This window comes from Gobius niger, assembly GCF_951799975.1.
Source record: "Gobius niger genome assembly, chromosome: 12".
NCBI classification, from domain to species: domain Eukaryota; kingdom Metazoa; phylum Chordata; class Actinopteri; order Gobiiformes; family Gobiidae; genus Gobius; species Gobius niger.
This window is the reverse complement of record NC_136863.1, coordinates 2739320-2765776: the sequence shown is the minus strand read 5'-3', so window position 1 is coordinate 2765776 and position 26457 is coordinate 2739320. Positions and strand designations below refer to the sequence as shown.

At 43.4% G+C, this 26457-nt stretch overlaps 5 protein-coding genes across 5 annotated transcripts in view; 4 read left to right on the top strand and 1 right to left on the bottom strand.

Annotated features, from left to right (window-relative positions):
- Nucleotides 1-26457, bottom strand: part of LOC306971884 (olfactory receptor 6N1-like) — a gene marked incomplete at both ends in the record, with an annotated part of 125952 nt that overhangs the window by 94527 nt on the left and 4968 nt on the right. The gene's annotated exons all lie outside the window — the stretch shown is intronic.
- On the top strand, nt 791-1762 carry LOC306971889 (olfactory receptor 10A3-like; the record flags this gene model as incomplete). Its single annotated transcript, XM_079568329.1, has 1 exon — nt 791-1762. One exon carries the CDS (start codon nt 791-793, stop codon nt 1760-1762), a length of 972 nt encoding a protein of 323 aa, XP_079424455.1.
- LOC306971888 (olfactory receptor 10A6-like) lies at nt 7231-8202 on the top strand (the record flags this gene model as incomplete). The annotated part of the gene is made up of 1 exon (XM_079568328.1): nt 7231-8202. One exon carries the CDS (start codon nt 7231-7233, stop codon nt 8200-8202), a length of 972 nt encoding a protein of 323 aa, XP_079424454.1.
- On the top strand, nt 12075-13046 carry LOC306971887 (olfactory receptor 10A3-like; the record flags this gene model as incomplete). The annotated part of the gene is made up of 1 exon (XM_079568327.1): nt 12075-13046. The coding sequence occupies one exon, from the start codon at nt 12075-12077 to the stop codon at nt 13044-13046; it is 972 nt and encodes a 323-aa protein (XP_079424453.1).
- On the top strand, nt 18333-19316 carry LOC306971886 (olfactory receptor 10A6-like; the record flags this gene model as incomplete). Its single annotated transcript, XM_079568326.1, has 1 exon — nt 18333-19316. One exon carries the CDS (start codon nt 18333-18335, stop codon nt 19314-19316), a length of 984 nt encoding a protein of 327 aa, XP_079424452.1.

Here is a 26457-nt window from a genome sequence, read left to right as displayed (position 1 = left end):
TTTGTAGCATTTTTAATCTTCTTCACATTTCTTCAAACAAGTCACAAAACAGTCACAACATAAAACACCAATGTTAGGGCGTCTACAGGTGTTTGTAAAAGTAATTAATGCTTATTATGACAAATGGATGTGGTTCTGGATCATTTAGTCGGAATGATAATCCTGTATGAAATGTACTTTGTTTATATGTAAACTCTTTTTTATAAACTGTATTTGTGTCTAAAAGTCTCCTATGGACAATAAGCAGATTAACAGAACAATGCCTCTGGTTTTCCTAGGGATATTTTGTCCACATCACATGGATAAACGAGAGAGCTGCACAAAGTGCTAACAAAACTTATGCCTTTTCCTAAATACTCTTAGATTTGATAAAGTTGCAACGATTCAAGTTACGTTTTTGATCTGATTGTGATTATTACAGTATAGAAACTTTTGAAAGTTCACTCCTGCATTAGCATCATTAGCATTAGCCTTGATTTTCCATTGGTGTCGTTAGCATCGTTAGCCTTGTTAGCCTTGTTAGCGTCATTAGCCTTGTTCGCATCATTGGCCTTGTTAGCATCATTAACCTTTGTTAACATTGTTAACCTTTGTTAGCGTCATTAGCCTTGTTAGCATCATTAGCCTTGTTAACATCATTAACCTTTGTTAACATTGTTAACCTTTGTTAGCGTCATTAGCCTTGTTAGCATCATTAGCCTTGTTAGCATCGATAGCTTCATTAGCCTTGTTAGCATCGTTAGCCTTGTTAGCATAATTAGCCTTGTTAGCATCATTAGCCTTGTTAGCGATGCAGGTCCAGAGCCCGTTCCGCCAACACAACTCCACTCCGGTGCCGTCCTTCGTGCTGACAGCGTACTTTAACCTGGGCTCGCTGCGGTGGCTCTTCTTCTGGGCTCTGCTGCTGCTGTACCTCCTCATGATCTTCTCTAACGTCCTGCTCGTCTGCGTCATCGCCCTGAACCGCAGCCTGCAAAAGCCCATGTACATGTTCCTCTGCAGCCTCTTCATCAACGAGCTGTACGGCAGCGCGGCCCTGTTCCCCTTTCTGTTAGTCCACATCCTGAGAGACGTCTACAACGTTCCAACTGCGTTCTGCTTCTTCCAGGTTTACGCGCTGCATGGATACGGCATGATACAAATGTTGACGTTGATGGGAATGTCGTACGATCGCTACGCCGCCATCTGCCACCCGCTCCACTACAGAGTGCGCATGAGCCGAAGCAGGACGGCGGCGCTGATTCTCTTCCCGTGGATTTACACTCTGTTGGGGATGGGAGCCACCATCAGTTTGAGTTCGTCTCTGGAGCTTTGTGGGAACAATATCGATAAAGTTTATTGCGATAATTACCCCATAGTCAAACTCGCCTGCTACGACACGACTGATATCAACATACATGGTCTTGTGTCAACTTGTAACATGATTGTCGGCACGTTAAGTGTCATTTTCTACATGTACTTCCGTATTCTGAAGGTGTGCTGGAACGGGGAAAGGAAAACGAGGCAGAAGGCGGTGAACACCTGCGCGCCTCACCTGGCCTCGCTGCTGAACTTCACTGTCGCAGCGTTTTTCGAAATCCTTCAGAGCAGATTCGACATGAGCCGTGTACCGAAAATGTTGCGCATTTTCCTGTCCCTGTACTTCTTCCTGTGTCAGCCGCTGTTCAACCCGCTCATCTACGGCTTAGTCCTGACCAACATCAGGCTCATCTGCAGAGGCTTACTGCTCAGGGTCTTCAGGAGGGGCAAATCTGACAGTTAACCTGTTACTCACTTGAGAATTTTGTTTATGTATCGGAAGTTCAACGAAGTAGCTGGTTTGACAGACTAGTACCCAACCTTTTTGCCAGTCGCACAGTGGCCACTTCTCACTACGGTCAAAAGACGAGCCCCCTCCCTGGTTGACCGCCATGGCTCATCGTCCATGGCATCCTGGTCTCCTGCAGGTGTTCCCACCCTTCCAGTTCCTGCCGCCCGTGCTCCACAGGGTGAGGACTGGCCCAACACTCTGGTCCAGGCGGGTGAGGGGCCCTTCAGTCTCGTCAGGTGCTGTGATGTCAGCTTAAGGTTAGTGAGTAAATGGGGGAAACTGCTGCGTCTTCTGTCCTGGTAGTTTCGCGGCTCGCAGCCACTCCTTGCTGAAGCGTTCTGTGAGGTGCTTGTCGGCTCAGACCGTCTGCTCCCTCATGGGACCTTCAAGTGGTACTGGGGGATCTGTCTGGGTCCCTGTTTCAGCCCATTCATCGGGCAGAGGTCGGCTGTCTCACCTACAAACAGCGACCCTCAGGGCTCTGGTGTCTGCTGAAGGTCAGGGGATCTGCGTGTGCTTTCAGTGCAACCTTTCAATCAGCGATGGGCTCATGGACGTTGTTGCTCAGTCCAGCCCGTCAGCCTAAGGTCATCACATCCTTCCTTTACGTCTAGGGTAATCAGGGCCGACCGTTCTGTCCACCCCCACATGCTTGCGCAGGGAATGAATGCTGCTGGGGTTAGGGGTCTGACCAACTGTTTATATGCTTTGGGAGCAAGGGTGTCCCATTGTGGCTTGCTGAGTACGCCTCAGCATCCTCATGGGGTAGGAGACACAGGACCTGTACCCGCCTAAAGCTGTTCAGACACTATAGGCAGAATTGCCGCTTCCACAGCACTGCTTCACAGTGCTTCGCTTGAGGAGTTGTGAACGGCAGCCTCCTGGTCCTGCTCTTCGACACTCATGCAGTTGTGTTTGCCGGATAACGCCACTGGCTCGATCACCCATGCCGTTCTAGGTTTGGGGCAAACATAGCTCTTCGCTATGTCTGGACAACCTAGTGCAGGTGCTCGGGTGAAGCGGTCTGACTGGGTTTAGTTTGTACTTGTAGGGAGCATGCTTTGCCCTGTGCGGTGGCGCTCCATTTGTTATTCCAGTGGTGCTTCTCTGGGGAGAGGTGAGTCTGGGTGAATGGCGACCCGGCCTGAAGCTTCGGGCACCCTCTGGTTTCGGACTTCGGTGTATTCATGTGCTCTTAAAAGAGGCTGCTTGACTTAGGTGGGACGGTTGGGGCTTTTGGGAGAGGCGGCCTTGAGCACCCTTCTGTTGTTACCAGTTTGGACGCACCTCCACTCTAGGTGATGCGGTTTGGTCTGTCCTGAGTTGTGGCTGAAGGGTCGTGGAGGCTTGTATGGCGGCTATGAGTACACCTCCCTTTGCCCCGTGGGCCCCAGTACCATTGACACACGGGTTGCAGTCTTGGTTGCATGGGTCGTCCTGGGTCACGCGAGTCAATACCTGCTGGGCGAACATTGGTCTGTCAATGTATCAGCGAAGCACCTAAAGGGCTAAAGCATAAATGAAACAGAAACCAGTTATAGTAACGATTGTTCTGTGAATGTATGCAAAGCCCTTTACACTGCGTTCCAAATTATTATGCATATAGTACTTGTGTGTCAAAAAGGTAAAAAAATAAAAATAATAATAATGAAACTCATGGATGGTGTCGTGTCTTGGGGCTCTATGAATCACTGACATTAATCTCAGAGACCTGGGATGATTAGTTTTCAGGTTAAGCCCAGTTAAGGGAAAAACTGCTGAAAAAGGGTGTTCCACTTTATCATGCAGATCATCATTTTCAAGCTATATGGTAAAGCAAAAGGATCTCTCTGCTGATGAAAAGCGTGAAATAGTGTAATGTCTTGGTCTAGGTATGAAAACCTTCGATATTTCATGAAAGATTAGGCGTAATCATCAAACTGATAAGAGATTTGTGGATGATTCAGAGCACACTTGGGTTTGTGCAGATAAAGGCACAATATGGACGGTTTCTGCCAGACAAACACATCAGATTATGAGAACAGATGCCACAAAGCTGCAGACAGGTATTTGAAGCTGCTGGTGCCTCTGGAGTCTCCCGAACATCAAGGTGTAGGACCCTCCAGAGGCTGCAGTTGTGCATAAACCTTCTATCCGGGCCTCCCACAAACGGTTAATTGAATGTTCATGAACAGAAACGGCTGCAGTGGCTCAGAAATACATGAGGACTCATTTTCAAACAGTCTTGTTCACTGATGAGGCCGTGTAGCCCTGGATGGTCAAATCAATGGAGTAGTGGATAGTTGGTGAATGGCCACAATGTCCCAACAAGGCTGTGACGTCAGTAAGGAGGGGGCGGAGTCATGTTTTGGGCCAGAATCATGGGGAGAGAGCTGGTCGGCCCCATTAGGCCCTTTTAGGATCCCTGAAGGAGTGAAAATGACCGTTGAAAAATATGTGGAGTTTCTGACTGACCACTGTCTTCTATGCTACAAAAAGAAGAGCTGTGCTTTCCCGAACAAAATCCTCTTCATGCAGGACAACGCACCATGTCCTGCTGTAAAGAAAACCTCTGCATCACTGGCTGCTATGGGCAGAAAAGGAGAGAAACTCATGATGTGGACCCCCTCCTCCCCTGACCTCAACCCTGTTGAGAACATTTGGAGCCTCACCAAAAAAAAACATCTATGAGGGTGGGAGGCAGTTTTCATCCAAACAGCAGCTCTGGGAGACTATTCTAACATCCTGCAAACAAATCCAAGCAGAAACTGTCCAAAAACTCACAAGTTTAATGGATTTAAGAATTTTAAAGCTGCTATCACACAAGGGCTCCTATGGTAAAATATAACTTGAGCTGTTAATATTTTTTTGATTGAAATAGCTTTTGATTTCAGTAAGTATGACCTCCTAATGCTACAAATACAACAAATGACCATTTTCAGTTAATTACAAGCTTTAAAATGTATTGAAACGATGAGTTGCATAATAATTTGGAACAGTGGATTTTGAGGTTTTTACTATATTTATTTTTGAAAAAAATACTGTTATCACTAGGAAATTTTTTCCACCACATTTAAATGATCCTCTACCAGTTAAAGACTTGAAAATTATGCTGACTCTCATTTGAGTTGACAATTTAGAAAATCAGAGAAAAATGTCATTTGCATAATAATTTGGAACGCAGTGTATGTCCACGTCCCCTATCGCTGAGTTCAAGGGAGATGAACATTCTGAGAATGCCCCTTTAAAAAGCCCACAGGGTGTGTGGTTCCCCTGGGGTGATTGGAGCAGACGGATCAATTGATCTTCTCAGGGCGGGAAGCAGAGCTCCCGAGAGATTATGCATCAGCGAAACGCCTACAGGGCCTTGCATTAGCAGGACCATAGTTACGTTAGGTAACTGTGGTTTCCTGGTTCGTCCACTCCTCCAAATCAAGCCTTTAAAACTCCGAGACTCTCTCTGCTCCGTCACTTGTGTCGTCTCGATGTTTAGAAAAGGTTTTTGTAGAAAGTAGTTGATGATCTTGTGACGTGTGATTTACTTTAAAATCAATAATACTTTTGACCAAATGTAGATTTGACATGTGACTATTTTAACAGTTTGCTTTGTTATTGACATTGTTCATGTCGACTTTACAGCCTGATCTTTAACTAAAGTAGTGACTAGGGCTGGGCCGTATTGAAAGAACATCTCAGTAATTTAGATGATGAAGCTATAATTTTGCAAACCGTCAGAAAAATGCAATGAAGTTCTCGCAAACATATAACTTTACATTGCTCTGCCGCTCCCAAAGATAATTTTCTTTTTTTGAAAGACGACACTTAAAGTATGTTTTATTTGTATTTTTTAACAGCAGTTTTTGCAACTTTTTGGTTTGTTTCTTGACTCTGGAGATGAACTCGATGTTGTGAATTTGCACATCTTCCAAACAGCAATTTGATCTCATCTTGTAGACGATATATTCCTCACCTTTTACTGACTGAACCGAGCCTGAACTCTGTCTTTCCATGTGCACCAAAACGCCCTATTCCTTATTTTGTTTTGTGGAATGAAATCTGTGTAGTATATATGTATATATTAGTATATATATCTGTTTTTAGTATGAAGCTTTTGTGTCAGTTTCATGAACTTGCAGCCTAGTTTCCAGCAGCATTTCTGTGACTCTTAAAGATGTGAGTTGAGCTTATTAATTAATCCTTGTGAAGATTTATAATGTTAGAAATGTGTTTGGAAAGTTGAGATTGAGCTTTCACTGACTTTTTACTGGAAAAGTCCTGGAATTATGACAGAACTGTCTGTAAACATCAGCATTATGACGGTTTAAAGGGAGATTTTTCCGTATCATTGTGACTTGTTCCGGCTTTTTGATTTCACATGAACTCACTACATTTGAACCACTATTATTATCACCACATGATACAAGAGAAAATATCTGAGTGTGAATTATCTGACAATATAAAGACTGAGATTAGATTGTAACGTGAACTGTTGAACAAATACGAGAATAACATGTGTTTCAGATCATGTTTGTAGAGCTCAGAACTACAGGGTTTGCAGCTTACACATGTAAAAAGACCCCACGGAGAACAGATATTTCTTGTTTGTGAAGGATGTGGTGTTGATGAGATCATGAGTCTGCACTTGTTGATCAGAAAGAGACGATTTTTCACAAAAACAATGGATTGAATTCAAGTTAGGAGAGACGAGAGATGGGCCGTTAATAAACAGGGAATATATCAGTTTTGTTTCGCTTCATTCATGTGTAAATTCCTGTAATCCTACAAAGTTTGTAGCATTTTGAATCTTCTTCACGTTTCTTCAAACAAGACATAAAACAGTCACAACATAAAACACCAATGTTAGGGCGTCTACAGGTGTTTGTAAAAGTAATTAATGCTCATTATGACAAATGGATGATGTGGTTCTGGGTCATTTAGTCTGAATGATAATCCTGTATGAAATGTACTTTGTTTATATGTAAACTCTTTTTTATAAACTGTATTTGTGTCTAAAAGTCTCCTATGGACAATAAGCAGATTAACAGAACAATGACTCTGGTTTTCCCAGTGATACTTTGTCCAAATAAAATGGATAAACGAGAGAGCTGCACAAAGTGCTAATAACACTTATGCCTTTTCCTAAATACTCTTAGATTTGATAAAGTTGCAACGATTCAAGTTACGTTTTTGATCTGATTGTGATTATTACAGTATAGAAACTTTTGAAAGTTCACTCCTGCATTAGCATCATTAGCATTAGCCTTGATTTTCCATTGGTGTCGTTAGCATCGTTAGCCTTGTTTGGATCATAAGCCTTGTTAGCATCCATAGCTTCATTAGCCTTGTTAGCGTCATTAGCCTTGTTAGCATAGATAGCTTCATTAGCCTTGTTAGCATCATTAGCCTTGTTAGCATCGATAGCGTCATTAGCCTTGTTAGCGATGCAGGTCCAGAGCCCGTTCCGCCGACACAACTCCACTCCGGTGTCGTCCTTCGTGCTGACAGCGTACTTTAACCTGGGCTCGCTGCGGTGGCTCTTCTTCTGGGCTCTGCTGCTGCTGTACCTCCTCATGATTTTCTCTAACGTCCTGCTCGTCTGCGTCATCGCCCTGAACCGCAGCCTGCATGAGCCCATGTACATGTTCCTCTGCAGCCTCTTCATCAACGAGCTGTACGGCAGCGCGGCCCTGTTCCCCTTTCTGTTAGTCCACATCCTGAGAGACGTCCACACCGTTCCCGCGCCGCTCTGCTTCATCCAGATCTATGTCATACATGGATACGCGATCATACAGCTCCAGACGTTAGCCGGTATGTCGTACGATCGCTACGTCGCCATCTGCCACCCGCTCCACTACAGAGTGCGCATGAGCCGAAGCAGGACGGCGGCGCTGATTATCTTCCCGTGGATTTATGTTTTTTTAGCAGTGGGAGTCACCATCAGTTTGAGTTCGTCTCTGGAACTTTGTGGGAACGATATCGATAAAGTTTACTGCGATAATTACCCCATAGTCAAACTCGCCTGCTACGACGCGACTATTATTAATATATACGGCATTGTGGGGACTTTCAATTCAATTGTTTACCCGTTTTTAGTGATATTCTACACGTATCTCCGTATTCTGAAGGTGTGCTGGGGCGGGGAGAGGCGCACGAGGCAGAAGGCAGTGAACACCTGTGCGCCTCACCTGGCCTCGTTTCTGAACTTTAGCGTTGCAGCATTTTTTGAAATCCTTCAGGGCAGGTTCGACATGAGCCGCGTTCCCAACATGTTGCGTGTTTTCCTGTCCCTGTACTTCCTCCTGTGTCCGCCGCTGTTCAACCCGCTCATCTACGGCTTAGTCCTGACCAACATCAGGCTCATCTGCAGAGGCTTACTGCTCAGGGTCTTCAGGAGGGACAAATCTGACAGTTAAGCTGTTACTCACTTGAGAATTTTGTTTATGCATCGCAAGTTCAACGAAGTAGCTGGTTTGACAGACTAGTACCCAACCTTTTTGCCAGTCGCACAGTGGCCACTTCTCACTCCGGTCAACAGACGAGCCCCCTCCCTGGTTGACCGCCATGGCTCATCGTCCATGGCGTCCTGGTCTCCTGCAGGTGTTCCCACCCTTCCAGTTCCTGCCGCCCGTGCTCCACAGGGTGAGGACTGGCCCAACACTCTGGTCCAGGTGGGTGAGGGGCCCTTCAGTCTCGTCAGGTGCTGTGATGTCAGCTTAAGGTCAGTGAGTAAATGGGGGAAGCTGCTGCATCTTCTGTCCTGGTAGTTTCGCGGCTCGCAGCCACTCCTTGCTGAAGCGTTCTGTGAGGTGCTCGTAGGCTCAGACCGTCTGCTCCCTCATGGGACCTTCAAGTGGTACTGGAGGATCTGTCTGGGTCCCTGTTTCAGCCCATTCATCGGGCAGAGGTTGGCTGTCTCACCTACAAACAGCGACCCTCAGGGCTCTGGTGTCTGCTGAAGGTCAGGGGATCTGCGTGTGCTTTCAGTGCAACCTTCCAATCAGCGATGGGCTCATGGACGTTGTTGCTCAGTCCAGCCTGTCAGCCTAAGGTCATCACATCCTTCCTTTAGGTTTAGGGTAATCAGGGCCGACCGTTCTGTCCACCCCCTCATGCTTGCGCAGGGGATGAATGCTGCTGGGGTTAGGGGGTCTGACCAACTGTTAATATGATTTGGGAGCAAGGGTGTCCCATTGTGGCTTGCTGGGTACGCCTCAGCATCCTCATGGGGTAGGAGACACAGGACCTGTACCCGCCTAAAGCTGTTCAGACACTATAGGCAGAATGGCCGCTTCCACAGCACTGCTTCACAGTGCTTCGCTTGAGGAGTTGTGAACGGCAGCCTCCTGGTCCTCCTCTTCGACACTCATGCAGTTGTGTTTGCCGGATAATGCCATTGGCTCGATCACCCATGCCGTTCTAGGTTTGGGGCAAACATAGCTCTTCGCTATGTCTGGATAACCTAGTGCAGGTGCTGTTGGGCGAAGCGGTCTGACTGGGTTTAGTTTGTACTTGTAGGGAGCATGCTTTGCCCTGTGCGGTGGCGCTCCATTTGTTATTCCAGTGGTGCTTCTCTGGGGAGAGGTGAGTCTGGGTGAATGGCGACCCGGCCTGAAGCTTCGGGCACCCTCTGGTTTCGGACTTCGGTGTATTCATGTGCTCTTAAAAGAGGCTGCCTGACTTAGGTGGGACGGTTGGGGCTCTTGGGAGAGGCGGCCTTGAGCACCCTTCTGTTGTAACCAGTTTGGATGCACCTCCACTCTAGGTGATGTGGTTTGGTCTGTCCTGAGTTGTGGCTGAAGGGTCGTGGAGGCTTGTATGGCGGCTATGAGTACACCTCCCTTTGCCCCGTGGGCCCCAGTACCATTGACGCACGGGGTGCAGTCTTGGTTGCATGGGTCGTCCTGGGTCACGCTCCAATCACGCGAGTCAATACCTGCTGGGCGAACATTGGTCTGCCAATGTATCAGCGAAGCACCTAAAGGGATAAAGCATAAATGAAACAGAAACCAGTTATAGTAACGATTGTTCTGTGAATGTATGCAAAGCCCTTTATGTCCACTTCCCCTATCGCTGAGTTCAAGGGAGATGAACATTCTGAGAATGCCCCTATAAAAAGCCCACAGGGTGTGTGGTTCCCCTGGGGTGATTGGAGCAGACGGATCAATTGATCTTCTCAGGGCGGGAAGCAGAGCTCCCGAGAGATTATGCATCAGCAAAACGCCTACAGGGCCTTGCATTAACAGGTCCATAGTTACGTTAGGTAACTGTGGTTTCCTGGTTCGTCCACTCCTCCAAATCAAGCCTTTAAAACTCCGAGACTCTCTCTGCTCCGTCACTTGTGTCGCCTCGATGTTTAGAAAAGGTTTTTGTAGAAAGTAGTTGATGATCTTGTGATTCGTGATTTACTTTAAAATCAATAATACTTTTGACCAAATGTAGATTTGACATGTGACTATTTTAACAGTTTGCTTTGTTATTGACATTGTTCATGTCGACTTTACAGCCTGATCTTTCACTAAAGTAGTGACTAGGGCTGGGCCGTATTGACAAGAATGAACATCTCAGTAATTTAGATGATGAAGCTATAATTTTGCGATGAAGTTCTGGCAAACATATAACTTTACATTGCTCTGCCGCTCCCAAAGATAATTTTCTTTTTTTGAAAGACGACACTTAAAGTATGTTTTATTTGTATTTTTTAACAGCAGTTTTTGCAACTTTTTTGTTTGTTTCTTGACATTGGAGATGAACTCGATGTTGTGAATTTGCACATCTTCCAAAGAAGCAATTTGATCTAATCTTGTAGACGATTTATTCCTCACCTTTTACTGACTGAACCAAGCGTGAGCTTTGTCTTTCCATGTGCACCAAAACGCCCTATTCCTTATTTTGGTTTGTGGAATGAAATCTGTTTAGTATATATGTATATATTAGTATATATATATGTTTTCAGTATGAAGCTTTTGTGTCAGTTTCATGAACTTGCAGCCTAGTTTCCAGCAGCATTTCTGTGACTCTTAAAGATGTGAGTTGAGCTTATTAATTAATCCTTGTGAAGATTTATAATGTTAGAAATTTGTTTGGAAAGTTGAGATTGAGCTTTCACTGACTTTTTACTGGAAAAGTCCAGGAATTATGACAGAACTGTCTGTAAACATCAGCATTATGACGGTTTAAAGGGAGGTTTTTCCGTATCATTGTGACTCGTTCCGGCTTTTTGATTTCACATGAACTCACTACATGTGAACCACTATTATTATCACCACATGACACAAGAGAAAATATCTGAGTGTGAATTATCTGACAATATAAAGACTGAGATTAGATTGTAACGTGAACTGTTGAACAAATACGAGAATAACATGTATTTCAGATCATGTTTGTAGAGCTCAGAACTACAGGGTTTGCAGCTTACACATGTAAAAAGACCCCACGGAGAACAGATATTTCTTGTTTGTGAAGGATGTGGTGTTGATGAGATCATGAGTCTGCACTTGTTGATCAGAAAGAGAGGATTTTTCACAAAAACAATGAATCGAATTCAAGTTAGGAGAGACGAGAGATGGGCCGTTAATAAACAGGGAATATATCAGTTTTGTTTCGCTTCATTCATGTGTAAATTCCTGTAATCCTACAAAGTTTGTAGCATTTTTAATCTTCTTCACATTTCTTCAAACAAGTCACAAAACAGTCACAACATAAAACACCAATGTTAGGGCGTCTACAGGTGTTTGTAAAAGTATTTAATGCTTATTATGACAAATGGATGATGTGGTTCTGGGTCATTTAGTCTGAGTGATAATCCTGTATGAAATGTACTTTGTTTATATGTAAACTCTTTTTTACAAACTGTATTTGTGTCTAAAAGTCTCCTATGGACAATAAGCAGATTGACAGAACAATGCCTCTGGTTTTCCAGTGATATTTTGTCCAAATCAAATGGATAAACGAGAGAGCTGCACAAAGTGCTAATAACACTTATGCCTTTTCCTAAATACTCTTAGATTTGATAAAGTTGCAACGATTCAAGTTACGTTTTTGATCTGATTGTGATTATTACCGTATATAAACTTTTGAAAGTTCACTCCTGCATTAGCATCATTAGTATTAGCCTTGATTTTCCATTGGTGTCGTTAGCATCATTAGCCTTGTTCGCATCATTGGCCTTGTTAACATCATTAACCTTTGTTAACATTGTTAACCTTTGTTAGCGTCATTAGCCTTGTTAGCATCGTTAGCCTTGTTAGCATCGTCAGCCTTGTTAGCATCATTAGCCTTGTTAGCGATGCAGGTCCAGAGCCCGTTCCGCCAACACAACTCCACTCCGGTGTCGTCCTTCGTGCTGACAGCGTACTTTAACCTGGGCTCGCTGCGGTGGCTCTTCTTCTGGGCTCTGCTGCTGCTGTACCTCTTCATGATCTTCTCTAACGTCCTGCTCGTCTGCGTCATCGCCCTGAACCGCAGCCTGCACAAGCCCATGTACATGTTCCTCTGCAGCCTCTTCATCAACGAGCTGTACGGCAGCGCGGCCCTGTTCCCCTTTCTGTTAGTCCACATCCTGAGAGACGTCCACAACGTACCCATTGCGTTCTGCTTCTTCCAGGTTTACGCGCTGCATGGATACGGCATGATACAAATGTTGACGTTGATGGGAATGTCGTACGATCGCCACGCCGCCATCTGCCACCCGCTCCACTACAGAGTGCGCATGAGCCAAAGCAGGACGGCGGCGCTGATTCTCTTCCCGTGGATTTACACTCTGTTGGGGATGGGAGCCACCATCAGTTTGAGTTCGTCTCTGGAGCTTTGTGGGAACAGTATCGATAAAGTTTATTGTGATAATTACCCCATAGTCAAACTCGCCTGCTACGACACGACTGATATCAACATACATGGTCTTGTGTCAACTTGTAACATGATTGTCGGCACGTTAAGTGTCATTTTCTACACGTACTTCCGTATTCTGAAGGTGTGCTGGAACGGGGAAAGGAAAACGAGGCAGAAGGCGGTGAACACCTGCGCGCCTCACCTGGCCTCGTTTCTGAACTTCACTGTCGCAGCGTTTTTCGAAATCCTTCAGAGCAGATTCGACATGAGCCGTGTACCGAAAATGTTGCGCATTTTCCTGTCCCTGTACTTCCTCCTGTGTCAGCCGCTGTTCAACCCGCTCATCTACGGCTTAGTCCTGACCAACATCAGGCTCATCTGCAGAGGCTTACTGCTCAGGGTCTTCAGGAGGGGCAAATCTGACAGTTAACCTGTTACTCACTTGAGAATTTTGTTTATGTATCGCAAGTTCAACGAAGTAGCTGGTTTGACAGACTAGGACCCAACCTTTTTGCCAGTCGCACAGTGGCCACTTCTCACTCAGGTCAACAGACGAGCCCCCTCCCTGGTTGACCGCCATGGCTCATCGTCCATGGCGTCCTGGTCTCCTGCAGGTGTTCCCACCCTTCCAGTTCCTGCCGCCCGTGCTCCACAGGGTGAGGACTGGCCCAACACTCTGGTCCAGGCGGGTGAGGGGCCCTTCAGTCTCGTCAGGTGCTGTGATGTCAGCTAAAGGTCAGTGAGTAAATGGGGGAAGCTGCTGCGTCTTCTGTCCTGGTAGTTTTGCGGCTCGCAGCCACTCCTTGCTGAAGCGTTCTGTGAGGTGCTCGTGGGCTCAGACCGTCTGCTCCCTCATGGGACCTTCAAGTGGTACTGGAGGATCTGTCTGGGTCCCTGTTTCAGCCCATTCATCGGGCAGAGGTCGGCTGTCTCACCTACAAACAGCGACCCTCAGGGCTCTGGTGTCTGCTGAAGGTCAGGGGATCTGCGTGTGCTTTCAGTGCAACCTTCCAATCAGCGATGGGCTCATGGACGTTGTTGCTCACTCCAGCCTGTCTTCACATCCTTCCTTTAGGTTTAGGGTAATCAGGGCCGACCGTTCTGTCCACCCCCTCATGCTTGCGCAGGGAATGAATGCTGCTGGGGTTAGGGGGTCTGACCAACTGTTTATATGCTTTGGGAGCAAGGGTGTCCCATTGTGGCTTGCTGAGTACGCCTCAGCATCCTCATGGGGTAGGAGACACAGGACCTGTACCCGCCTAAAGCTGTTCAGACACTATAGGCAGAATGGCCGCTTCCACAGCACTGCTTCACAGTGCTTCGCTTGAGGAGTTGTGAACGGCAGCCTCCTGGTCCTCCTCTTCGACACTCATGCAGTTGTGTTTGCCGGATAATGCCACTGGCTCGATCACCCATGCCGTTCTAGGTTTGGGGCAAACATAGCTCTTCGCTATGTCTGGATAACCTAGTGCAGGTGCTCTTGGGCGAAGCGGTCTGACTGGGTTTAGTTTGTACTTGTAAGGAGCATGCTTTGCCCTGTGCGGTGGCGCTCCATTTGTTATTCCAGTGGTGCTTCTCTGGGGAGAGGCGAATCTGGGTGAATGGCGACCCGGCCTGAAGCTTCGGGCACCCTCTGGTTTCGGACTTCGGTGTATTCATGTGCTCTTAAAAGAGGCTGCCTGACTTAGGTGGGACGGTTGGGGCTTTTGGGAGAGGGGGCCTTGAGCACCCTTCTGTTGTCACCAGTTTGGACGCACCTCCACTCTAGGTGATAAGGTTTGGTCTGTCCTGAGTTGTGGCTGAAGGGTCGTGGAGGCTTGTATGGCGGCTATGAGTACACCTCCCTTTGCCCCGTGGGCCCCAGTACCATTGACACACGGGGTGCAGTCTTGGTTGCATGGGTCGTCCTGGGTCACGCGAGTCAATACCTGCTGGGCGAACATTGGTCTGTCAATGTATCAGCGAAGCACCTAAAGGGCTAAAGCATAAATGAAACAGAAACCAGTTATAGTAACGATTGTTCTGTGAATGTATGCAAAGCCCTTTACACTGCGTTCCAAATTATTATGCATATAGTACTTTTGTGTCAAAAAGGTAAAAAAATAAAAAAATAATAATGAAACTCATGGATGGTGTCGTGTCTTGGGGCTCTATGAATCACTGACATTAATCTCAGAGACCTGGGATGATTAGTTTTCAGGTTAAGCCCAGTTAAGGGAAAAACTTCTGAAAAAGGGTGTTCCACTTTATCATGCAGATCATCATTTTCAAGCTATATGGTAAAGCAAAAGGATCTCTCTGCTGATGAAAAGCGTGAAATAGTTGAATGTCTTGGTCTAGGTATGAAAACCTTCGATATTTCATGAAAGATTAGGCGTAATCATCAAACTGATAGATTTGTGGATGATTCAGAGCACACTTGGGTTTGTGCAGATAAAGGCACAATATGGACGGTTTCTGCCAGACAAACACATCAGATTATGAGAACAGATGCCACAAAGCAGCAGACAGGTATTTGAAGCTGCTGGTGCCTCTGGAGTCTCCCGAACATCAAGGTGTAGGACCCTCCAGAGGCTGCAGTTGTGCATAAACCTTCTATCCGGGCCTCCCACAAACGGTTAATTGAATGTTCATGAACAGAAACGGCTGCAGTGGCTCAGAAATACATGAGGACTCATTTTCAAACAGTCTTGTTCACTGATGAGGCCGTGTAGCCCTGGATGGTCAAATCAATGGAGTAGTGGATAGTTGGTGAATGGCCACAATGTCCCAACAAGGCTGTGACGTCAGTAAGGAGGCGGAGTCATGTTTTGGGCCAGAATCATGGTGAGAGAGCTGGTCGGCCCCATTAGGCCCTTTTAGGCTCCCTGAAGGAGTGAAAATGACCGTTGAAAAATATGTGGAGTTTCTGACTGACCACTTTCTTCTATGCTACAAAAAGAAGAGCTGTGCTTTCCCGAACAAAATCCTCTTCATGCAGGACAACGCACCATGTCCTGCTGTAAAGAAAACCTCTGCATCACTGGCTGCTATGGGCAGAAAAGGAGAGAAACTCATGATGTGGACCCCCTCCTCCCCTGACCTCAACCCTGTTGAGAACATTTGGAGCCTCACCAAAAAAAAACATCTATGAGGGTGGGAGGCAGTTTTCATCCAAACAGCAGCTCTGGGAGGCTATTCTAACATCCAGCAAAGAAATCCAAGCAGAAACTGTCCAAAAACTCACAAGTTTAATGGATTTAAGAATTTTAAAGCTGCTTCACACAAGGGCTCCTATGGTAAAATATAACTTGAGCTGTTAATATTTTTTTGATTGAAATAGCTTTTGATTTCAGTAAATATGACCTCCTGATGCTACAAATACAACAAATGACCATTTTCAGTTATTTACAAGCTTTAAAATGTATTGAAACGATGAGTTGCATAATAATATGGAACAGTGGATTTTGAGGTTTTTACTATATTTATTTTTGAAAAAAATACTGTTATCACTAGGAAATTTTTTCCACCACATTTAAATGATCCTCTACCAGTTAAAGACTTGAAAATTATGCTGACTCTCATTTGAGTTGACAATTTAGAAAATCAGAGAAAAATGTCATTTGCATAATAATTTGGAACGCAGTGTATGTCCACGTCCCCTATCGCTGAGTTCAAGGGAGATGAACATTCTGAGAATGCCCCTTTAAAAAGCCCACAGGGTGTGTGGTTCCCCTGGGGTGATTGGAGCAGACGGATCAATTGATCTTCTCAGGGCGGGAAGCAGAGCTCCCGAGAGATTATGCATCAGCGAAACGCCTACAGGGCCTTGCATTAGCAGGACCATAGTTACGTTAGGTAACTGTGGTTTCCTGGTTCGTCCACTCCTCCAAATCAAGCCTTTAAAACTCCGAGACTCTCTCTGCTCCGTCACTTGTGTCGCCTCGATGTTTAGAAAAGGTTTTTGTAGAAAGTAGTTGATGATCTTGTGACGCGTGATTTACTTTAAAATCAATAATACTTTTGACCAAATGTAGATTTGACATGTGACTATTTTAACAGTTTGCTTTGTTATTGACATTGTTCATGTCGACTTTACAACCTGATCTTTAACTAAAGTAGTGACTAGGGCTGGGCCGTATTGAAAGAACATCTCAGTAATTTAGATGATGAAGCTATAATTTTGCAAACCGTCAGTCAAATGCAATGAAGTTCTCGCAAACATATAACTTCACATGGCTCTGCCGCTCCCAAAGATAATTTTCTTTTTTTGAAAGACTACACTTAAAGTATGTTTTATTTGTATTTTTTAACAGCAGTTTTTGCAACTTTTTGGTTTGTTTCTTGACTCTGGAGATGAACTCGATGTTGTGAATTTGCACATCTTCCAAACAGCAATTTGATCTCATCTTGTAGACGATTCATTCCTCACCTTTTACTGACTGAACCGAGCCTGAACTCTGTCTTTCCATGTGCACCAAAACGCCCTATTCCTTATTTTGTTTTGTGGAATGAAATCTGTGTAGTATATATGTATATATTAGTATATATATCTGTTTTTAGTATGAAGCTTTTGTGTCAGTTTCATGAACTTGCAGCCTAGTTTCCAGCAGCATTTCTGTGACTCTTAAAGATGTGAGTTGTGCTTATTAATTAATCCTTGTGAAGATTTATAATGTTAGAAATGTGTTTGGAAAGTTGAGATTGAGCTTTCACTGACTTTTTACTGGAAAAGTCCTGGAATTATGACAGAACTGTCTGTAAACATCAGCATTATGACGGTTTAAAGGGAGATTTTCACATGAACTCACTACATGTGAACCACTATTATTATCACCACATGATACAAGAGAAAATATCTGAGTGTGAATTATCTGACAATATAAAGACTGAGATTAGATTGTAACGTGAACTGTTGAACAAATACGAGAATAACATGTGTTTCAGATCATGTTTGTAGAGCTCAGAACTACAGGGTTTGCAGCTTACACATGTAAAAAGACCCCACGGAGAACAGATATTTCTTGTTTGTGAAGGATGTGGTGTTGATGAGATCATGAGTCTGCACTTGTTGATCAGAAAGAGACGATTTTTCACAAAAACAATGGATTGAATTCAAGTTAGGAGAGACGAGAGATGGGCCGTTAATAAACAGGGAATATATCAGTTTTGTTTCGCTTCATTCATGTGTAAATTCCTGTAATCCTACAAAGTTTGTAGCATTTTTAATCTTCTTCACATTTCTTCAAACAAGTCATAAAACAGTCACAACATAAAACACCAATGTTAGGGCGTCTACAGGTGTTTGTAAAAGTAATTAATGCTTATTATGACAAATGGATGTGGTTCTGGGTCATTTAGTCTGAATGATAATCCTGTATGAAATTTACTTTGTTTATATGTAAACTCTTTTTTACAAACTGTATTTGTGTCTAAAAGCCTCCTATGGACAATAAGCAGATTAACTTTAACAGTTGGACTTTTTGTCCAAATCAAATGGATAAATAATAAAGATGCTGCATTCTCAAACCAGGATGCTACAAAACCACGTTTCAGGAGAGCGCTGCATGAAGCACGAATAACACTTATGCCTTTTCCTAAATACTCTTAGATTGGAAATAGTTGCAACTATTCAAACTACGTTTTTCATCTGATTGGGATACAGTATACAAACTTTTGGGAGTTCACTCCTTCATTAGCATCATTAGCCTTGTTAGCATCGTTAGCCTTGTTCGCGATGCAGGTCCAGAGCCCGTTCCGGCGACACAACTCCACTCCGGCGTCGTCCTTCGTGCTGACAGCGTACTTTAACCTGGGCTCGCTGCGGTGGCTCTTCTTCTGGGCTCTGCTGCTGCTGTACCTCCTCGTGATCTTCTCTAACGTCCTGCTCGTCTGCGTCATCGCCCTGAACCGCAGCCTGCACGAGCCCATGTACATGTTCCTCTGCAGCCTCTTCATCAACGAGCTGTACGGCAGCGCGGCCCTGTTCCCCTTTCTGTTAGTCCACATCCTGAGAGACGTCCACACCGTTCCTGCATCGTTCTGCTTCTTCCAGATCTATGTCATGCATGGATACGCCACGATCGAGTTCCTCATATTAGCCTGCATGTCGTACGATCGCTATGTCGCCATCTGCCACCCGCTCCACTACAGAGTGCGCATGAGCCGAAGCAGGACGGCGGTGCTGATTCTCTTCCCCTGGACGTATGGTTTTTTAGCAGTGGGAGTCACCATCAGTTTGAGTTCGTCTCTGGAGCTTTGCGGGAACCATATCGATAAAGTTTACTGTGATAATTACCCCATAATCAAACTCGCCTGCTATGACACAACTATTATCAATATACACGGCATTGTGATGACTTTCAATGCAGTTGTTTACCCGTTTATTGTAATTTTCGTCACGTATTTCCGCATTCTGAAGGTGTGCTGGCGCGGGGAGAGGCGCACGAGGCAGAAGGCGGTGAACACCTGCGCGCCTCACCTGGCCTCAGTGCTGAACTTTTCCATCGCAGCGTTTTTTGAAGTCCTTCAGGGCCGGTTCGACATGAGTCACCTCCCGAACATGCTACGTGTTTTCCTGTCCCTGTACTTCCTCCTGTGTCAGCCGCTGTTCAACCCGCTCATCTACGGCTTAGTCCTGACCAACATCAGGCTCATCTGCAGAGGCTTACTGCTCAGGGTCTTCAGGAGGGCCGTGCGAACTGAAGCTAACTCGCGCTAACTTGGCTAATGTAAACAATTCAGGAAAACAGACACACACGGTCATGGGGGAACAGATAGAGGATCACGGAGGATATTTGTGCAGACGGACAATACTTTTTGGAAAAGGATAATTATCGCTGTACTTGGAAAATGTGGAGTCTGAGCAGATCTCCAGAAAGGAGCAGCGTGGAGTGGATTAGCTTGACTTTGACAGTGAAAGGTTTGATCTGTCTTTTTTCACATGAATGCGCTGTTTACTTGTATTTCTTTATGTACAAATTTGATGTCCTGTGTCCCTTAATGCACCTGTTTGAATTCCTAATTTCCGAAATAAGTGTTCGGTCACTTAGTACATGCGTCAGTTATATTCCAAAAAATATTCTATGGACACAGACATTTATATGGTTAGTCTGGTGTTATAAGTGATTTGCCTCAGGTGCACTGTGGAGCGGGTCAGACTGTTTTTAATGCAGGCTAGCTGATACCATAGAAATGCACTAGCCTTGCACTAGCCTAGCACCACGACACTCTTCAAATATAAGAACTGCAAAAACAAAATAAAATCTCCAGAAATCAACACTCTGGATAACTAGGAAATGAGGCCCTACGTCAAAAACCCCTGAACTATCAAGACTGTTTATATACAGCATTTTGGTTTGCGTGCAGTTCCCAGGCCAACCACTAGGGCAACGGCCGTTTTGTAAGCAGGGAAGGTTTCAGTGTTTAGTGGCCCTGAGCATCAGCAGTGGTAGCATGTTCCCTCGCTCTCTTTTCAGAGTGTGCGTCCATGAGACAGGTGGGTGTTTGGCTGTGCAATGTCGGTGATGTCGAAGTATATAAGAGTGTTGTAAAGTATGTTTGGACAATATCTTTTACCTGTTATCATTGGTAGCATCTAAGCTAAGATGCTAAGAAGAGGCTGAGTCACGTTTTGTCCTGCGCACATAATGCTTATTCTATTTTACATTTATCTGGTTGATAGTTTTCTTATTATGCTAGTGCAGTCATCTATATTCCACTTTCATGGATATAGTGCCCCTTTATGTGTAGTAGCAGTAGTTCTGCGCAGTAGTGAAGGCTTTGGGGCCTATGTAAGAGCACGTGACTGCATTATTATGGTGCATACGTATATAAATAAACTGTGAATAAAAAACCTGAAAGATCCATCCAGCCCACTCCTTTGCATTCTAACAGATACACTCCGCGATCGCACCACTAATTGTCTCCATAACACCAGCAGATTTAAGCCTTGATTAGTTGTAGCTAGTGATAACATGCTGCAGCTAGCTTTAGCAGGATGTTGCTAGCCACAGCATTTTCCGCAGTGAACAAAAATACATTTGCTGAGGTTAAAACTAACTCAGTGATTGAATTCTAATTTTACTGCCATACTTTTGTTGTAGGTTCATTTTCCCTTACCACATTTTTGCATATCATTAGGACATTTATTTACATAATATTCCCAGGGAGGAACTATTTTGTGTTATGTTGGTTCCGCTGGGGAACTTTGGTGCGAAGTACACTCCCAAGCTGGAGAAGTACAAAGCATGACACGTCATGGCCACGGTTTATTAAACTATATGAAGTTATTTAAAGTGCAAATGACACATTAGACTACATTTTCACAGATACGTAGTTAACACAATTGCATTCAAGATTCATGTTAAAAAATTCCCTAAATCTGGCTAAAAAGACCTTTCTATTTTGGGAGAAAAAAAACGCTACCGCATCGGCCACGGAGACCGGAAGTGACGTAGAACAAAACTGAAAATTGTTAACGGTCGCTGAAATGCATTGAAGTCAATGGGATAATTTGTCCAAATAAACTGTAAACTGTCTCTGTCCCACAAACATTTAGTGAACCACGACTACATCACCATGAACCTGGGACTAAATGTGACTGAGGACCAACGATAAGAACAAATGTTGAATTCTGACATTTAAAAAGGTCTTGATGTAATGAATGGAGATCATCGCTGATAACGCAAAGAAGCTAGCAGGCTGAAGCTAACTAGTCCGCCGGCTGATAGTGATTCATTCAGGATTCGTTTGTTTACGTCACTTTTATGTTGTGCTTTGCATTAACGGGAGAACGATTCGCTCACGGTAGAAAAGTAAAATGACAGTGGCTGATGATAAACTTGGCCTCTACTCTGTGGCTCACAGTATTACCAAAGCTAACCACAGTAGTCATTACCAAAGCTAACCACAGTAGTCATTACCAAAGCTAACCACAGTAGTCATTACCAAAGCTAACCACAGTAGCCATTACCAAAGCTAACCACAGTAGCCATTACCAAAGCTAACCACAGTAGTCATTACCAAAGCTAACCACAGTAGTCATTACCAAAGCTAACCACAGTAGCCATTACCAAAGCTAACCACAGTAGTCATTACCAAAGCTAACCACAGTAGTCATTACCAAAGCTAACCACAGTAGTCATTACCAAAGCTAACCACAGTAGTCATTACCAAAGCTAACCACAGTAGTCATTACCAAAGCTAACCACAGTAGCCATTACCAAAGCTAACCACAGTAGCCATTACCAAAGCTAACCACAGTAGTCATTACCAAAGCTAACCACAGTAGCCATTAACAAAGCTAACCACAGTAGCCATTACCAAAGCTAACCACAGTAGCCACTAACAAAGCTAACCACAGTAGGTATTACCAAAGCTAACCACAGCAGCCATTACCAAAACTAACCACAGTAGCCATTACCAAAGCTAACCACAGTAGCCATTACCAAAGCTAACCACAGTAGCCATTACCAAAGCTAACCACAGTAACCATTACCAAAGCTAACCACAGTAGCCATTGCCAAAGCTAACCACAGTAGCCATTACCAAAGCTAACCACAGAAGCCATTACCAAAGCTAACCACAGTAGCCATTACCAAAGCTAACCACAGTAGCCATTACCAAAGCTAACCACAGTAGCCATTACCAAAGCTAACCACAGTAACCATTACCAAAGCTAACCACAGTAGCCATTGCCAAAGCTAACCACAGTAGCCATTACCAAAGCTAACCACAGTAGCCATTACCAAAGCTAACCACAGTAGCCATTACCAAAGCTAACCATAGTAACCATTACCAAAGCTAACCACAGTAGTCATTACCAAAGTTAACCACAGTAGACATTACCAAAGCTAACCACAGTAGCCATTACCAAAGCTAACCACAGTAGCCATTACCAAAGCTAACCACAGTAGCCATTACCAAAGCTAACCACAGTAGTCATTACCAAAGTTAACCACAGTAGACATTACCAAAGCTAACCACAGTAGCCATTACCAAAGCTAACCACAGTAGCCATTACCAAAGCTAACCACAGTAGCCATTACCAAAGCTAACCACAGTAGGTATTACCAAAGTTAACCACAGTAGACATTACCAAAGCTAACCACAGTAGCCATTACCAAAGCTAACCACAGTAGCCATTACCAAAGCTAACCACAGTAGCCATTACCAAAGCTAACCACAGTAGCCATTACCAAAGCTAACCACAGTAACCATTACCAAAGCTAACCACAGTAGCCATTACCAAAGCTAACCACAGTAGCCATTACCAAAGCTAACCACAGTAACCATTACCAAAGCTAACCACAGTAGCCATTACCAAAGCTAACCACAGTAGCCATTACCAAAGCTAACCACAGTAACCATTACCAAAGCTAACCACAGCATGGTGGATGTTTCTGATACACGTGTGTCCTGTCAGCATGGTGGAATTTTGAAGCAGGCTGCGCAACGTGAAGAAGAAGCTAATTTCCTGCGTGGAACCAACTTCGCAAAAAGTAAATATATTATAAAGAAACCAAATAAGGTGCATTTCTAAATATGCAACTTTTTAATGAATCAAAGAATTGTACAAACATTATAAAATAAAACGAGCTACACCTGAGCTGAAGAAAACTCCACCAGAAGTGCATTTATACAAATAATGGCTGACTCCACACACACAATAACTTACATTTATTGACGTAAATTACCAATGCAGTCTAATATAAATATAGCAAGTCATAAAATCTGATCAAGAATGTAAGAAAAAAACACCTACAAATAGAGCGCCATCTGCTGTATTCTCAGTGCACAAACCTTCTTCTACGTCATCACTAAAGAGCGTTCTACTGTTGCTAAGGTGTTGCTAAGGTCAGATTCCTGCAAATTTTTGATGTTTTAATCATACTTTCTCCACCGGCTGATATTTTATAGGTGTGAAACTGTGATATTTTCCTAAACACAGGTATTATTGCACCAAATCAAGAAGAACTAGAAAAACTTGACAACCTGTCATTTACACTTGAAGGAAGTATAAGATATATATATATATATATATAGATATAAGATAGATATTACGTTAGTGAAAGTTGTGTTTTTATAACGGTGACAGCCAAAACAGGTACGGCATATTTGTTGCCGATACTGTCGATGTTCTTGCTAACAAAGATACTGGGAAGTCAAGTCGTTTTTAAGCCTTCATTGTGAAGAACAGAATGGTATCACATCATCAGGAGTATATTTACTGTAGCTGCAGGACTGATTTTATTTTGCCCTCCTTCCAACCATGTGCATGTTCAGGTACATATACATTACAGTATCTAGCTGACCTTATTCCCACCTCCTGAAAGTGCACATTGTCGTTGTGTCCTTGGGCAAGACACTTCACCCACATTGCCCCCAGTGTCTGCGTACATTGGTGTATGAATGAGAGTATGAATGGGTGAGCGGATCCTTGCTGTAAAGCGCTTTGAGTGCCTAATGTAGGTGGAAAAGCGCTATATAAGTTGAGACCATTTACCATTTACCATTACAAACATGTACATGTTTTAGTACATACTGATGCAAAGGAGATGATGACTATTGTATTGTACCATCCCAACTTTATTTATAAAGCACTTTTAAGAACTGTAGTTGGCCAAAATGCCGCACACTGCCGTATTGTGACAGATTTACGACAACAACAGTCTTTTTGTTCTATTTCTATCCACCTTGTTCCTGGGGTGGCTTTGTTTTCCTCCGAGGTGGACAATAAAGATAAATCTAATCAGTTTTTGCCATAATCTGGCATATTCACAATTTATGTACAACTTGTATGATTGTTCATTAATGTGTGTTGTCCAGATCAAATAAATACATCAATAACATTTTAAAAAGTAACCTTTGAATCATCCACTGAGCTCATACTCCTCGAGCTCCCGGGAGATTATGCATCAGTGAAGCACCTAAAGCGCCTCGCATACATTCACATTACTATAGTTACGTTCGGTAACTGTGGTTTCCTGGTTCGTCCACTCCTCCAAATGAAGCCTTTAAAACTCAGAGACTCTCTCTGCTCCTCCACTTGTGTCCTCGATGGGTAGAAAAGGTTTTTTTCTTTTTAGAAAGTAGTTGATGATCTTGTGATTCGTGATTTACTTTATAATCGATAATACTTTTGGCAAAATGTAGATTTGACATGTGACTATTTACAACTGTTTGCTTTGTTTTTGACATTGTTCATGTCGACTTTACAGCCTGATCTTTTACTGAACTTGTGACTAGGGCTGGGCTGTATTGACAAGAATGAACATTTCAGAAATTTAGACAAAGAAGCAATAATTTTGCAAACCATCAGAAATATGATATGAAGTTCTGGCAAACATCTAAATTAATGTTGCTTTGCCTCCACAAAAGTGAAGAGGAAAAAAAACACTTAAAACCTTTTATTGAAAGATTACACTTCCAGTTTACTTCAATTGTATTTTTTAACAGCAGCTTTTGCAACTTTTTGGTGATTTCTTGACTCTGGAGATGAACTCGATGTTGTAAATTTTCACAACTTCCAAACAGTAATTTGATCTCATCTTGTAGACGATTCATTCCTCACCTTTTACTGACTGAACCGAGCCTGAACTCTGTCTTTCCCTGTGCACCTAAAGGCCTTATTCCTTATTTTGTTTTGTGGAATGAAATCTGTTTAGTGTATATGTATATATTAGTATATATATTTGTTTTTAGTATGAAGCTTTTGTGTCAGTTTCATGAACTTGCAGCCTAGTTTCCAGCAGCATTTCTGTGACTCTTAAAGATGTGAGTTGAGCTTATTAATTAATCCTTGTGAAGATTTATAATGTTAGAAATGTGTTTGGAAAGTTGAGATTGAGCTTTCACTGACTTTTTACTGGAAAAGTCCAGGAATTATGACAGAACTGTCTGTAAGCATCAGCATTATGACGGTTTAAAGGGAGATTTTTCCGTATCATTGTGACTCGTTACGGCTTTTTGATTTCATATGAACTCACTACATGTGAACCACTATTATTATCACCACATGATACAAGAGAAAATATCTGAGTGTGAATTATCTGACAATATAAAGACTGAGATTAGATTGTAACGTGAACTGTTGAACAAATACGAGAATAACATGTATTTCAGATCATGTTTGTAGAGCTCAGAACTACAGGGTTTGCAGCTTACACATGTAAAAAGACCCCACGGAGAACAGATATTTCTTGTTTGTGAAGGATGTGGTGTTGATGAGATCATGAGTCTGCACTTGTTGATCAGAAAGAGACGATTTTTCACAAAAACAATGAATTGAATTCAATTTAGGAGAGACGAGAGATGGGCCGTTAATAAACAGGGAATATATCAGTTTTGTTTCGCTTCATTCATGTGTAAATTCCTGTAATCCTACAAAGTTTGTCATTTTTAATCTTCTTCACGTTTCTTCAAACAAGTCAAACAGTCACAACATAAAATACCAATGTTAGGGCGTCTACAGGTGTTTGTAAAAGTAATTAATGCTTATTATGACAAATGGATGTGGTTCTGGGTCATTTAGTCTGAATGATAATCTTGTATGAAATGTACTTTGTTTATATGTAAACTCTTTTGTATAAACTGTATTTGTGTCTAAAAGCCTCCTATGGACAATAAGCAGATTAACTTTAACAGTTGGACTTTTTGTCCAAATCAAATGGATAAATAATAAAGATGCTGCATTCTCAAACCAGGATGCTACAAAACCACGTTTCAGGAGAGCGCTGCATGAAGCACGAATAACACTTATGCCTTTTCCTAAATACTCTTAGATTGGAAATAGTTGCAGCTATACTATACTACTACTACAATACTAACTATACTACTTGATCTGTTTGGGATACAGTATA